The following is a 12,574-nucleotide window of genomic DNA, read 5'->3' as shown; positions in this document are numbered from 1 at the left end:
TCCTTGACCCCGCGAGTGATGTAGTGCACTCTAGAACACGGTGGACACTCCAGATAGCACCACTGATTCCCGGAAGGAATCCTCCTCTGTATTTGGGAGCATGTAACTACGAAAGCCCATCAATGCAAAGGGGAGAGTTTGACTTTGAAGTGGGCTCCAAAGGGTTTGTGGAGGTAACTTCTCCTGAGAGGCGGGGCGAGGCGGAGGGCGCTGTTAGTAGGACAAAGCCACTAGCGGGAATCTGGTGGGGGAGACTTTAGAAAGCTATATGGACTGAGGAACACTCTCATCTTTATCACATCTTCTTGTCGGTGTGTGTTTTAATTTTTTCTCACTACATTTATTTATTTATTATTTATTTACTTATTTGTAGGTTGGGTGGGGGCACATGTGGAAGTCAGCGGACTACTTGTGGAAGTCACTGGCCCAGGTTTTTGTTTGTTTGTTTGTTTTGAGGCGGGATTTCATGTAGCCCAGTGACTTCAGACTTCATATTAGCTGAAAGAGGCCCGCCTCCATTTCCCAGATGCAGAGATTACAGGTGTGCACAATCGTGCCCAATTTTATGATGTGTGCTTCCTGCTTGGCAGGCAAGCATTCTACCAACTGAGATGTATCCCTTTGGTTTTGAGTTTCTGAGACAAGTTCACTCTGTTACACCAAGCCCATCTGGAATTCAGGGCACTCTTCCAGCCTTAGCTGGACCTGGAAAGGATAGAACTGCAGGTGTAAACCATCACACCTGCCTTCTATCCCCCTCCTTTTCTTTTTCTTTTTTTTTTTTTTTTTAAAGATTTATTTATTATATGTAAGTACACTGTAGCTGTCCTCAGACACTCCAGAAGAGGGCGCCAGATCTCGTTGCGGATGGTTGTGAGCCACCATGTGGTTGCTGGGATTTGAACTCTGGACCTTCGGAAGAGCAGTCGGGTGCTCTTACCCACTGAGCCATCTCACCAGCCCCTCCCCCTCCTTTTCTACTTTGAGACAAGGTCTCACCATGTAACTATAACCTGTAACTCAATATGTAGACCAGGCTGGTCTTGAACTAATAAGAGATCTACCTGCCTCTGCCTCCTGAGTGCTGGGATTAAAGGTGTTCTCCACTCTAATTGACCTATTTTATTTTCTTACGACTGCAGTCTCGTCTGTTCCTTGGAATGCAACCCCCACACCCCAAATCCACAAATCCACCTGGGGCAGGGCCTCATTCCTCAGTTTAGCTCCATGTCCTTAGAGCCTGCTGTTTGATACACATGTAGATAAATATTTGTTGTATGAATGAAAAGGCAAGCAAAGAGGCCTACACACAGCAAGCATGTAAAACAGACGCTCTTGGCCCCAAAAGGGCATCAGTCTGTCCCCGTGGAGATGGAGAAGCTCTGGCTTAGAGTAACTTAACTCTTACAGAAGCTTGGCAAAGTTCCAATCTGGAGTCATCACTTTTGCCTTGGTTTGTTTCTGGCTCCTCCCTCTTCCTTACCCCACCCAGACTGGGAGGTGAAGGGTTAATTCCTGGAAGCCCCTTTATCCCCTTACCTGAAAGGGATGGGTCAGGCAGGGAACTTCCTGTTCCATTTCCCGGGATTCCTTTCCCAGACTAGCTTACGCTGCCTCTTACCCTGAATCCTTCCAAGGATCCCCAAACATCTCGGCCTCAGGCGTCGGTACCTGGAGTGGTGAGTTGGAAGGGCTGGGGTGTAGGCTTACAGCATTGTGGAGAGTGAAGGGTGTTTCGGGGGACCTACTGGTAGGCTGAGAGCTAGAAAAGTCTTGGTTATAATGAGCGGGTAACTGTGCTGGAGACTCCAAGGCCACACAGCATGATGCATTTGTGGCCTTGGGGACATGAGGGAGGGTCCCAGAAGTGACGATGCCATGTGTTCCTAGCACCAGAAGGGGATCCCGGCCTTAAAACAAAAAACAAAAAACAAAAAAAACAAGTCAACAAAATTGAGCAAGTTAGACCACTAGCAGAGAGAGGGGGTTATTTCTTGCAGTGGACCACTCTAGCTCCCTAGTGTGTGGGTGGATTTTATAGCAGTACCTACATACAAATTTAGACCGACCAGATTTCTCTAAAGAGCTTTCTCGCCCCACACCCAGCCAACCCCCTACAGAGATGCATATTAATAGGCCTTTTGTCCTGGAGACCTGGGGGAGGGACAGACTTTCTAAGGCCTACTTGCCTGAATTCCATCTCTTGGAAACCTCTGGCAAGTCCTCACCTAGAAGTTCCAGCTGCTGTGTGGTTTAGGTGGGCCTTGACCAGAATCTAGAATTCTCTCTTTCTTATCTATGCTGTCATACTCCCAGCTAATACTGGCAAAATTTCATAGGGCAGGACGGAAATAGTGGGTTCGGAACCTCATTTCCACTTTAGCAAGCAGTATCGCAGCACCGGGTGAAGCTGTGAGTAAATCACCCTTGGTCTTTCTGAACCTGTAGGATTAATAGGTCGATCTAGCAAGTGAGTCCGGGCCGGATGAAGTGAGCAGCAGGCGACTGACTAGGCTGCTAAATGCTTGGTACTCAGGAGCATCTGCTGCAGAGTGGCCAGAATGACTTAACTCTTCAGTTGTTTTTATTTCTTTAAGGTTTATTTATGTTATATAGAGAGGGTTTGTATGGATGTGCATCTGCACACTCTAAGAGGGAACTGGGTCCCACCCACAGTTGGGAGTTACCATGTGGGTGCTGGGACTTGAAGTCTCATGAGCTCCGGAAAAGCAGCCATGCTCTGAGCCTGGAGCGCCTCCACATTATATTTCATATGCTTCTCCAGACAACGAAATGCAATGCTGTTTCCTGTGTGTGTGAGCCAGAAATTAAGGCTCGATGTGCTGGCTGGGCCCAGGCCCTGATCCTAAGATACTACTCCAACCGCTCTTTGTGTTTTTATTTTGAGAAAGAATCTCACTAAGTTGCCCAAGCCAGCTTTGTACTTCACTTAAGTCCAGGCAAGCCTGAAACTTTCAATCCTGCCTCACCTGGGGCTGCCTCGATAACCTCTCTCCCCTTTTCCTTTTTGTTTCTAATGTATTTGTTGTTTTCTGAGACGGAGTTGTGTATCCTTGAATCACCAACTGAGCTGAGGATGACCTTGAACTCAATTGATCTTCCTGTCTCTACCTCCCAAATTCTAGGATTTAGAGGGCATTTGTATGCTGGGGATTGGACCCATGGCTTCCCACATGTTTGGTAGGGCTAGCACTCTACCAAGAGAACTACATCTCAAGCCTCACCCTCCTAGTTTTTGGGTGTTTATTACAGATTTTTTTTTTCCCTGAACCGTACTTTAATTCTTAGGATTTCAAAACTTCAAAGTGGCTATTACAACTACTACGTATTATTATTATTGCTGTTCCATTGCATGTGTTCAAGTCATTAAAGTAAATCACTTCAAATGCCAGGCAAAAACTTACTGAACTCGAAACAATGCCTCTTGCTCAAGCCAGGGGAAGAGATTGCAGTGAGCAGTGATTAGGGTACAGCAGCCAGTGGGTGATGTGTTTCAGGGCCCCTGAACTGGACGAGGTCATTGCAATAGGAAAAGCACCTATGGAATGAAAGAGCTCACACTGGACAGGCTGTGCTTGGGAGGCAAGGGATCAAGAAGGAGACAACCTGGGCTGGAGAGATGGCTCAGCGGTTAAGAGCACTGACTGTTCTTCCTAAGGTCCTGAGTTCAATTCCCAGCAACCGCATGGTGGCTCACAACCATCTATAGTGAGATCTGACCCCCTCTTCTGGGGTGTCTGAAGATAGCTACAGTGTACTTACATATAATAAATAAATAAAATCTTAAAAAAAAAAAAAAGAAGAAGAAGAAGGAGACAACCTGACCCAGGGCAGGAGTTAGGCCTGGGTCATCATTTTGCACCACATCCCTCTTTCCCAAGGCCAGTTTAAAATCTGGATTTTCTGTAACACTTCCACCCAATACAGCTCTCCTACAAAGGAAATTTAGAGAACTCTCTTCATCCTGGACACTATACAAAATTCAGGGCAGAGACACTTTGCCTAGCCTGGATACCTTTGATAAGGTGTTATAGCCCGCCGCCGCCGCCCCCCCCCCCCCCCCCCCCCCCCCCGCCTGCCCACAGTGCAGCAGCGCTGTGTGGTGCTGCTCTGGGCTGCAGTTACTGAGGTGGAAAGTTCTGCCTAAGTATCTGGTCCCATCCCCCTATCGGAACTCCCACTGTTTGGGGGGGGGGGTAGGGAGATCCGAGGTCGGCTTGGGAGAGACAGCCAAAGTGTCACTGCCACTTTGTTTTAAGAAACTTAAACTGTTAAACTGGCCGGGTGGCGCACGCCTTTAATCTAAGCACTCGGGAGGCAAGAGGCAGGTGGATTTCTGAGTTCGAGGCCACCCTGGTCTACAAAGTGACTTCCAGGACAGAAGGAAGGAAGGAAGGAAGGAAGGAAGGAAGGAAGGAAGGAAGGAAGGAAGGAAAAACTTAAACTGGAAATTGGTTGAAGAGAAAGAAAGGAAGAAAGAAAGAAAGGAAAAACTTAAACTGGAAATTGGTTGAAGTGAAAGAAAGAAAGAAAGAAAGAAAGAAAGAAAGAAAGAAAGAAAGAAAAGAAAAACTTAAACTGGAAATTGGTTGAAGTGAAAGAAAGAAAGAAAGAAAGAAAGAAAGAAAGAAAGAAAGAAAGAAAGAAAGAAAAAAGAAAAACTTAAACTGGAAACTGGTTGAAGTGTGGCACCGTAGAATATTTGCCTAATCCTGAGACTGAGTTTTGGGTTCCATGCCCAGCCTGGAAAGAGGAGCTAAACCTTCTGAACAGTACTGAAAGGTTTCATTGATCTGGACTGAATTGATTTGAGTCTAGTCCTTAGGAAGGAAGAGGCAGTGGGACTCTTGTGACTCCCTAGCCCACAGCTCTGTTGTAGTGTACTCAAACTCATTTTTCACATGTGAAAGGGAGGGAGTGGATTATAAATCTGAATTTTTTTCAAAGATGTATTTATTTATACATGCGTGTATTACACTGTGTGCTTACCTGGGATCCCCTGGAAATGGAGTTACAGATACATGTAAGCCCCCATGTGGGTGCTGAGACAGGACCCATGTCCTTTGCAAGAGCGGCAGCAAGTGTTCTTAACCACAGAGATGTCTCTCCAGCTCCAAGAGATGAAATGATTGTCTCCTTAGTCTCTCTTCCACAGAGCCCCTAGTGGATGCATTAATAGGGCAGGTGAAAGGTCACACCACGTCTCTATGGGTGTACAATAGGACAATCATCCAGAAAGGTCCAATTTCTGTTTGTGAGAGTGTGTGTGGTGCATATGGCCCCATATGTGCACACCTATAGGAATGCAAAGAAAGACAGCACTGGGATGCCCCACTCTAACTGCTGGGTAGCTCTAACTAACTGTCCTTGGGGTTAGATATCTTCCTGGGCCTGGGTCTTTCCCACCAATCTTCCTGTCTCTGCCTCCAACATTGGTAGGTCAGAAATGTATGGAAACATTTCTTGCTTGTTCTGTGGATACTGAGATCCGAGCTCTGAGCCACGTCTTTCATAGCAAGCGCTCTCGATTGCCACCTATCTACATCCCCACCTTTTCCAATTCCACCCCACCCCTCGCCCAGACTAACCCTAAGACTTGTTATATAGCTGCTGAGGGTGACCTGGGACTCCTGGTCTTCTTGCCTCCTGTTTCTGTCTGTAGGCCTGCCTCATTATGCCCAGTTTATGCGGTGCTAGCATGCTGGGCGAACTCTCACCTACTGAATCACAGCCCCTTCAGCCCTCCCTGATTTTTTTGCCCTTGCATGGTTACTCTGTCTTCACCTTCTACTGCTGTGAGTGATCACCCTTGACAAAAGGAAAGGACTCCTCAGAAAGCCACATTAAATTTTTTTTTTTTTTTTGGTTTTTCAAGACAGGGTTTTTCTGTATATCCCTGGCTGGAACTCACTTTGTAGACCAGGCTGGCTTCGAACTCAGTAATCCGTCTGCCTTTGCCTCCCAAGTGCTGGGATTAAAGGCGTGTGCCACCACACCCGGCTTCAATTTTTTTTTTTTTTTTTGGTTTTTCGAGACAGGGTTTCTCTGTATAGCCCTGGCTGTCCTGGAACTCACTTTGTAGACCAGGCTGGCCTCGAACACAGAAATCCACCTGCCTCTGCCTCCCGAGTGCTGGGATTAAAGGCATGCGCCACCACGCCCGGCCCCAATTTTTTTTAAGATTTATTTATTTTATGTATATGAGTGCACACTTGCTATCTTCAGCTGGTTGTGAGCCACCATGTGGTTGCTGGGATTTGAACTCAGGACCTCTGGAAGAGCAGTCAGTGCTCTTAGCCACTGAGCCATCTCTCCAGCCCTGCCACATTCAACTTTTTATTTTACTTTTTTTTTTTTTTACTGTGTGGAGGTGTTTTGCCTGCATATATGCCGGTGTGTTGTATGAGTACAGTGCTCTTAGGGCAAGAAGAGGTGTCAGACCTCACTGGAGCTAGAAATCTGAAAGCGAATTGTCACGGATGACTAAGTTGAACCCAGATCCTCTGGAAGAGCAGTCAGGGTTCTTAGCACCTGAGCCATCTTTCCAGCCCCATATTCTTTTTTTGAGACAGGATCTTTCTATTTAGTCCTGGTTATCCTGGAACTCTATGTAGACCATGGTGAACCACCATGCCTGACCCATGTTCATAATTTTTAATGCCAGGAACTCATGTAGAGGTTGGCTTCCCCGCAGTATACTGTGCTTTTGTGTGCCTTTTCTCATGCGGATAGGCTGGCCTTGAACTCCTGGTCCTCTAGACTCCACATCCTGAGTGCTGGCAAAACAGGCACCTGGTTCCTGTCAGATCTTAACGCAGTATCTTTAGCTCTACAGGTGCAGGAGGAGCTGAAGAAAGGGATTTAAGAGCGGCCCAGGTGTGGGAGTTGTGAAAGATGCTGGCGGAACCAGTCCCTGATGCCCTGGAACAAGAGCATCCCGGAGCAGTGAAGTTGGAGGAGGATGAAGTTGGCGAGGAGGATCCCAGGCTCGCAGAGTCCAGGCCTAGGCCTGAGGTGGCCCACCAGCTTTTCAGATGCTTCCAGTATCAGGAAGATATGGGGCCACGGGCATCCCTGGGCCGGCTCCGGGAACTCTGCAACCACTGGCTGCGACCGGCTCTTCACACCAAGAAGCAGATCCTGGAGCTGCTGGTGCTGGAGCAGTTCCTGAGCGTCCTGCCCCCGCATGTGCTGAGCCGGCTGCACGGCCAACCGCTCCGGGACGGAGAGGAGTTGGTACAGCTATTGGAGGGCGTGCCCAGAGACATCAGCCACATGGGGCCACTGGTGAGATGGGGGGTTGTTACAGAGCTGTGGGGTGAGTGGAAAGAAACTGGTAACCTCGAGAAGAAACCTGCAAATTCCACTGGCCTCCATCTGTGACTAGACCCTAGCACTCATGCTGCCCATCACCACAAAGGCAGTGAGCAGAGCTAGAGTTGATCCTTTCAGGGGCGCTTTATACAGCGAGACAGTTTTTGAAGGCAGCAGATTAACATCTTTTTGGGGGCGGGGGGGTTGGTTTTTCGAGACAGTGTTTCTCTGTGTAGCCCTGACTGTCCTGGAACTCACTCTGTAGACCAGGCTGGCCTCGAACTCAGAAATCCGCCTGCCTCTGCCTCCGGAGTGCTGGGATTAAAGGCGTGCTCCACCACCATCTTAATCAAAACCAGAAAACTGCCTTTTATCTCCAGGCAGCAAGAAGGGGAAGGGGCTACAGTCATCAACCATCTCTGCAGTCACATTTCAGGGTTTTGCTATTGTTTGTTTGTTTTTGTTTTTTGTTGTTGGTGGTTTTGTTCTGTTTTTATTTTGGTTTTGGTTTTTGTGAGTTTGGTTTGTTTGTTTGTTTGTTTGTTTGTTTTTGAGACAGGGTCTCTATGTAGTCCTGGCTGTCCAATCTGTCTGTGTAATCTATTCTGGCTTTGAACACACAAAGACCCACTTGCCTCTGCCTTGCAAGTGCTGGGACTAAGGTCGTTCACCACCACACCCAGCCTCTAGTCCCATTTCTAGTGCTTGTCATGCCTAGGTCTCTCTTGTTGTCACCCCTGCACTCTTTCCTTGTTCCATTGATGTCTGTGATGGGCACTTCTTAAACACTATGCCTCACTGCTTCTGTCATCAGCCTTGTGCTCCAGAGGCATCTAGGCTGGCACAGGGGTTAACCTGGATCAAACCATTAATTGTGTGTGCATGCATAACTATTGGTGGCATTTATATATAGGTTCCTTTCAACAGTAGGAAGTACAAGTGTGTTTTATAATGTAGACTATAAAAACGTCCCTTCTGTTCTCCTGTACCTTGTCAAATGCACCAACTCCTACTTACCTTCTAACTATGTAACCTCCCTGTCTCTGTCCTATCCTGGCAGACTCAGTAGATTATCGCATGCGTCTTATCTGCCTCCTAAGACAGATGTTCTCAACAGGATTTTAGCTTCAGTGCTGTCAAGAATGCCCCTGCAGACATCATCTCAGAGGAACAAAATAGCCCTTCCCAGGTCCCCAGCCACAGCCCCCAGACGGAGTTGCCCTCAGAAGAGATTCCAGCCCTGCCTCCACTGAATGAGTTACCTCCACCTCAGCCAGCACCCATGAGGCCTGCTGAGCCTGAGGAGTGGAGACTAGCCCCAAGTTCAAATTGGCCAATGAGCCCAGAGCCCCAGGAGATACTCCAGGACCCACGAGAAAGCAGTGAGGAGCCGGGGCCCCGGGAGACAGACTGTATGTGTGGGTGGGGGCTGAAAGTCAGGAAGGAGTGTGTGGTGAGAGAGTGCTGGGGTAACTTCATGGTTTAGGGGGCTTGAGGGTGGCCATATCTTTAAAGCCCTACATAGCTGACAATACTGCCTTCTAACATCATTGTGGTCTCCCAACACTGTCAGACCCTTCCCAGGGCCCCTCATGGCTTGAGGAGAATTCCAGAGACCAAGAGCTGGCGGCTGTGTTGGTAAGTTGAATTGATCCCTATCTCAGGCTCCAGAATGTTCTCTAGCATCTGGTTTGGGGGGGGGTGTTTTTTTGGTTTGGTTTGGCTTGGTTTTTTTGTGCGTTTTTTGTTTGTTTGTTTGTTTGTTTTTTGTTTTTTTGAGACAAGGTTTCTCTGTGTGGCCCTGGCTGTCCTGGAAGTCACTTTGTAGACCAGGCTGGCCTCGAACTCAGAAATCCGCCTGCCTCTGCCTCCCAAGTGCTGGAATCAAAGGCGTGCGCCACCACCGCCGGGAGCTGTATCTGGTTCTTAGCAGTCCATGTATCCCCCTGTTTAATCTCAGAGTGCTCTTGTTTCGCTCAGGCCCAAGAGCCTGCGCTTCACTCACAGTGGGTCTTGGTCCTCATTGCAGGAGTCCCTCACCTTTGAGGATACCTCAGAGAAGAGAGCATGGCCTGCAAACCCTCTTGGTAAGCTCCTCCCAGTCAGAGCCACTGAACTCTGTACTAAACTCAGTCAGAGCTCTGTACTCGCAGTCCCAGATACCATCTGGCATTCTGACCTTCTGCTGGATCGACGTTGACACAGACTTCTGTTTCCTTCATTTATTTGTTTAGTGGTACCCATAGCCAAATCTAGGAATCTCCCTTTCGCCCTTTCTGACAGCCTTTGTGCCTTTTTTATTCCAGTTATTTTTAGACATTCTGTAGCCCAGGCTGATCATCAACCCAAGATCCCCCTGCTTCTGCCCACTGAGTACTGGGACTGAAAGGTCTGCACTGCTACATCCAGCGATGTCTCCTGGCCTCTGTGGGCACTGCATGAACATGGTGCACATACATACAGGCATACAAAATGCATACACACTTGGGCTGGAGAGATGGCTCAATGGTTAAGAGCATGGACTGCTCTTCCAGAGGTCTTGAGTTCAATTCCCAGCAACCACTTGGTGGCTCACAACCATCTGTAATGGAATCTGGTGTGTCTGAAGATAGCTACAGTGTACTCATATACATAAAATAAATAAATAAAACTTTTAAAAATACATACACACTTAAAAAGTAAAAAAAAAAAAAAAAAAAAAAAGAAGTGGTCAAGAAATAAACTGCTAGTGGTTATGAGATAGACTGTTGCATGACACTGAATATATTTAATGGACCTAAACTGTAGACTTTAAGATGATAGCATTTGGGAGGCTGAGGTGGTAGGATTCTTAGCTGCAGGCAATATGGAGATGCTGTCTGAAAAAAAATAGCAGCAAGTGGAGTGGAGAGCAAAGGCATTCTTGCTTGTTCATCACCAGCTCTGCAGAATGCTGGGCTGCTTTCCACTTCTGGACCCATCGGGTTCTGATGATGACTAGTAGCTCTTTCAAAAAGACCTGATAATGCTGCTGCTGCTGCTGCTGCTGCTGCTGCTGCTGCTCCTCCTCCTCCTCCTCCTCTTTTTGTTCTTTTGGGTTTCTATGAAGCCCTAGCTGTTCTGGAACTGTCTGTGTAGACCAGGCTAGTAGCAAACTCAACAATTCTACCTTCCTCTTCCTCCCAACTTGCTGGGATTAAAGGAGTGTGCCACTGTTCCGAGCCCTCTGCATTTTGCTTCTTTCCCAGGATTTGGAAGCAGAATGCCTGACAATGAGGAACTTAAAGTTGAAGAGCCTAAAGTGACTACTTGGCCTGTCGTCATTGGAGCAGAGTCCCAGACAGAGAAACCTGAAGTTGCAGGAGAGCCTCTTACGCAAACTGAAGGTACTCCTGCTGACGGCAGTGAAGTTGTGAAGGTTAGAGGCGCTTCCGATGCCCCAGAGCCCCAGGGGGAGATGCAGTTCATATGTACATATTGTGGGGTGAACTTCCCGCAGATGTCTCATCTACAGGCCCACCAGTTACAATCTCACCCCAGCTTGCAACCTCACCCAAGCTCTCGATCCTTCCGGTGTCTGTGGTGTGGGAAGACTTTCGGACGCAGCTCGATCCTCAAGCTGCACATGCGCACGCACACAGACGAGCGGCCGCACGCCTGTCATCTCTGCAACCGCCGCTTCCGCCAGAGCTCACACCTGACGAAGCACTTGCTAACGCATTCCTCTGAGCCTGCCTTCCGATGCGCCGAGTGTAACCAGGGCTTCCAGCGTCGCTCCAGCCTCATGCAGCACCTGCTGGCACATGCCCAGGGAAAGAATCTCTCGCCAAACCCAGAAGGCAAGACAAAAGTGCCAGAGATGGCAGCTGTCCTCTGTTCCCACTGTGGGCAGACCTTCAAGCGGCGCTCTAGCTTAAAGCGTCACCTGCGTAACCATGCCAAGGACAAGGACCATCTGTCCTCTGAAGACCCTGGCAGCCTTAGCTCTAGCCAAGAGAGTAACCCCTGTGTGTGCAGTGACTGTGGTAAGGCCTTCCGACAAAGCGAGCAACTAATGATCCACATTAGGCGAGTCCATACCCGTGAACGACCCTTCTCCTGCCAGGTCTGTGGCCGCTGCTTTACCCAAAATTCCCAGCTGATCAGCCACCAGCAGATTCATACGGGTGAGAAGCCTCACGCCTGTCCTCAGTGCAGCAAACGCTTTGTGAGACGAGCTGGCCTTGCTCGACATCTGTTGACCCACGGTAGCCTCCGGCCTTACCACTGCGCCCAATGTGGCAAAAGCTTTCGCCAAATGCGAGACCTAACCCGCCACGTACGCTGCCACACAGGGGAGAAGCCCTGCCGATGCAACGAATGTGGAGAGGGGTTCACCCAGAATGCCCACCTGGCACGCCACCAACGCATCCACACGGGAGAGAAGCCCCACGCCTGTGACATCTGTGGTCACCGCTTCCGTAACAGCTCCAACTTGGCCCGCCACCGCCGCAGCCACACTGGCGAACGGCCCTATAGCTGTCCAACCTGTGGCCGCAGTTTCCGGCGCAATGCGCACCTGCAGCGCCACCTGATCACACACACAGGGGCAAAGCAAGAAAAGGAAGTTCCCCAGGAGTGCCCTGAGTGTGGCAAGAGCTTCAATCGCAGCTGCAACTTGCTGCGCCACCTGCTGGTTCACACGGGTGCAAGGCCTTACTCCTGTGCGCTGTGTGGCCGTGGCTTCAGCCGTAATTCACACCTGCTGCGCCACCTGCGAACCCATGCCCGGGAATCGCTGTACTAACTGCTTCACCCATGTTCTAGCAACCTTATCCCATGTGCACCTCCCTGCATGAATAAGATTCCCTATCATGTCCCCTTCACACATATCTCTCCTCCCAGTTCCTCCACCTTCGACCTCCCCCACCGTTTACCTCTTCCCTTGACTCCAGGAATTTGTTTTTAAGTAAAGCTGCCTTCTCAAAATTTGTCCTGATTTTTTTTTCTTTTTATTCTTTTTGAGGACAAGGTATCGTGTAGCTTTGGGTAACCTCGAACTTCTGGTCTTACTGCCTCTACCTTCTGAGTGTTTGGATTAGAGATATATGCCACCATGTATGGTTTATGTAGTGCTGGGCATCAAACCTAGGACCTTCGAGTCAAACACAGAACCTACTGCATCCTCAGATGCAGCCCATGTGCTGTAGCACTGAGCCATCCTCTTCTACCTTTTGTTTAAGACCAGCAAAGTGCAATCATCACGATCCCCTCCATGATG

General features: G+C 48.8%; 1 protein-coding gene across 4 annotated transcripts; it reads left to right on the top strand.

Annotated features, from left to right (window-relative positions):
- Window positions 1-109: 109 nt before the first annotated feature.
- Zscan10 (zinc finger and SCAN domain containing 10) lies at window positions 110-12,232 on the top strand. Of its 4 annotated transcripts, none has more exons than XM_021149384.1 (7): window positions 110-173; window positions 6,849-7,308; window positions 8,453-8,717; window positions 8,909-8,973; window positions 9,365-9,422; window positions 10,563-10,732; window positions 10,829-12,232. In XM_021149384.1, the coding sequence occupies exons 2-7, from the start codon at window positions 6,916-6,918 to the stop codon at window positions 12,098-12,100; spliced, it is 2,223 nt and encodes a 740-aa protein (XP_021005043.1). In that variant the 5' UTR covers window positions 110-173; window positions 6,849-6,915; the 3' UTR covers window positions 12,101-12,232. The 4 variants fall into 4 exon arrangements, with proteins under 4 accessions (XP_021005043.1, XP_085688879.1, XP_021005041.1 ...); XM_085832753.1 differs by having other exon boundaries at window positions 10,814-12,232; XM_021149382.1 differs by having other exon boundaries at window positions 10,563-12,232.
- The last annotated feature ends 342 nt before the right edge of the window (window positions 12,233-12,574 follow it).

This window comes from Mus caroli, unplaced genomic scaffold (assembly GCF_978045245.1).
Source record: "Mus caroli unplaced genomic scaffold, Mus_caroli_1 scaffold_18, whole genome shotgun sequence".
Taxonomy (NCBI): Eukaryota; Metazoa; Chordata; class Mammalia; order Rodentia; family Muridae; genus Mus; species Mus caroli.
The sequence above is the reverse complement of the archived record's forward strand: the minus strand, read 5'-3'. Positions and strand labels throughout refer to the sequence as shown.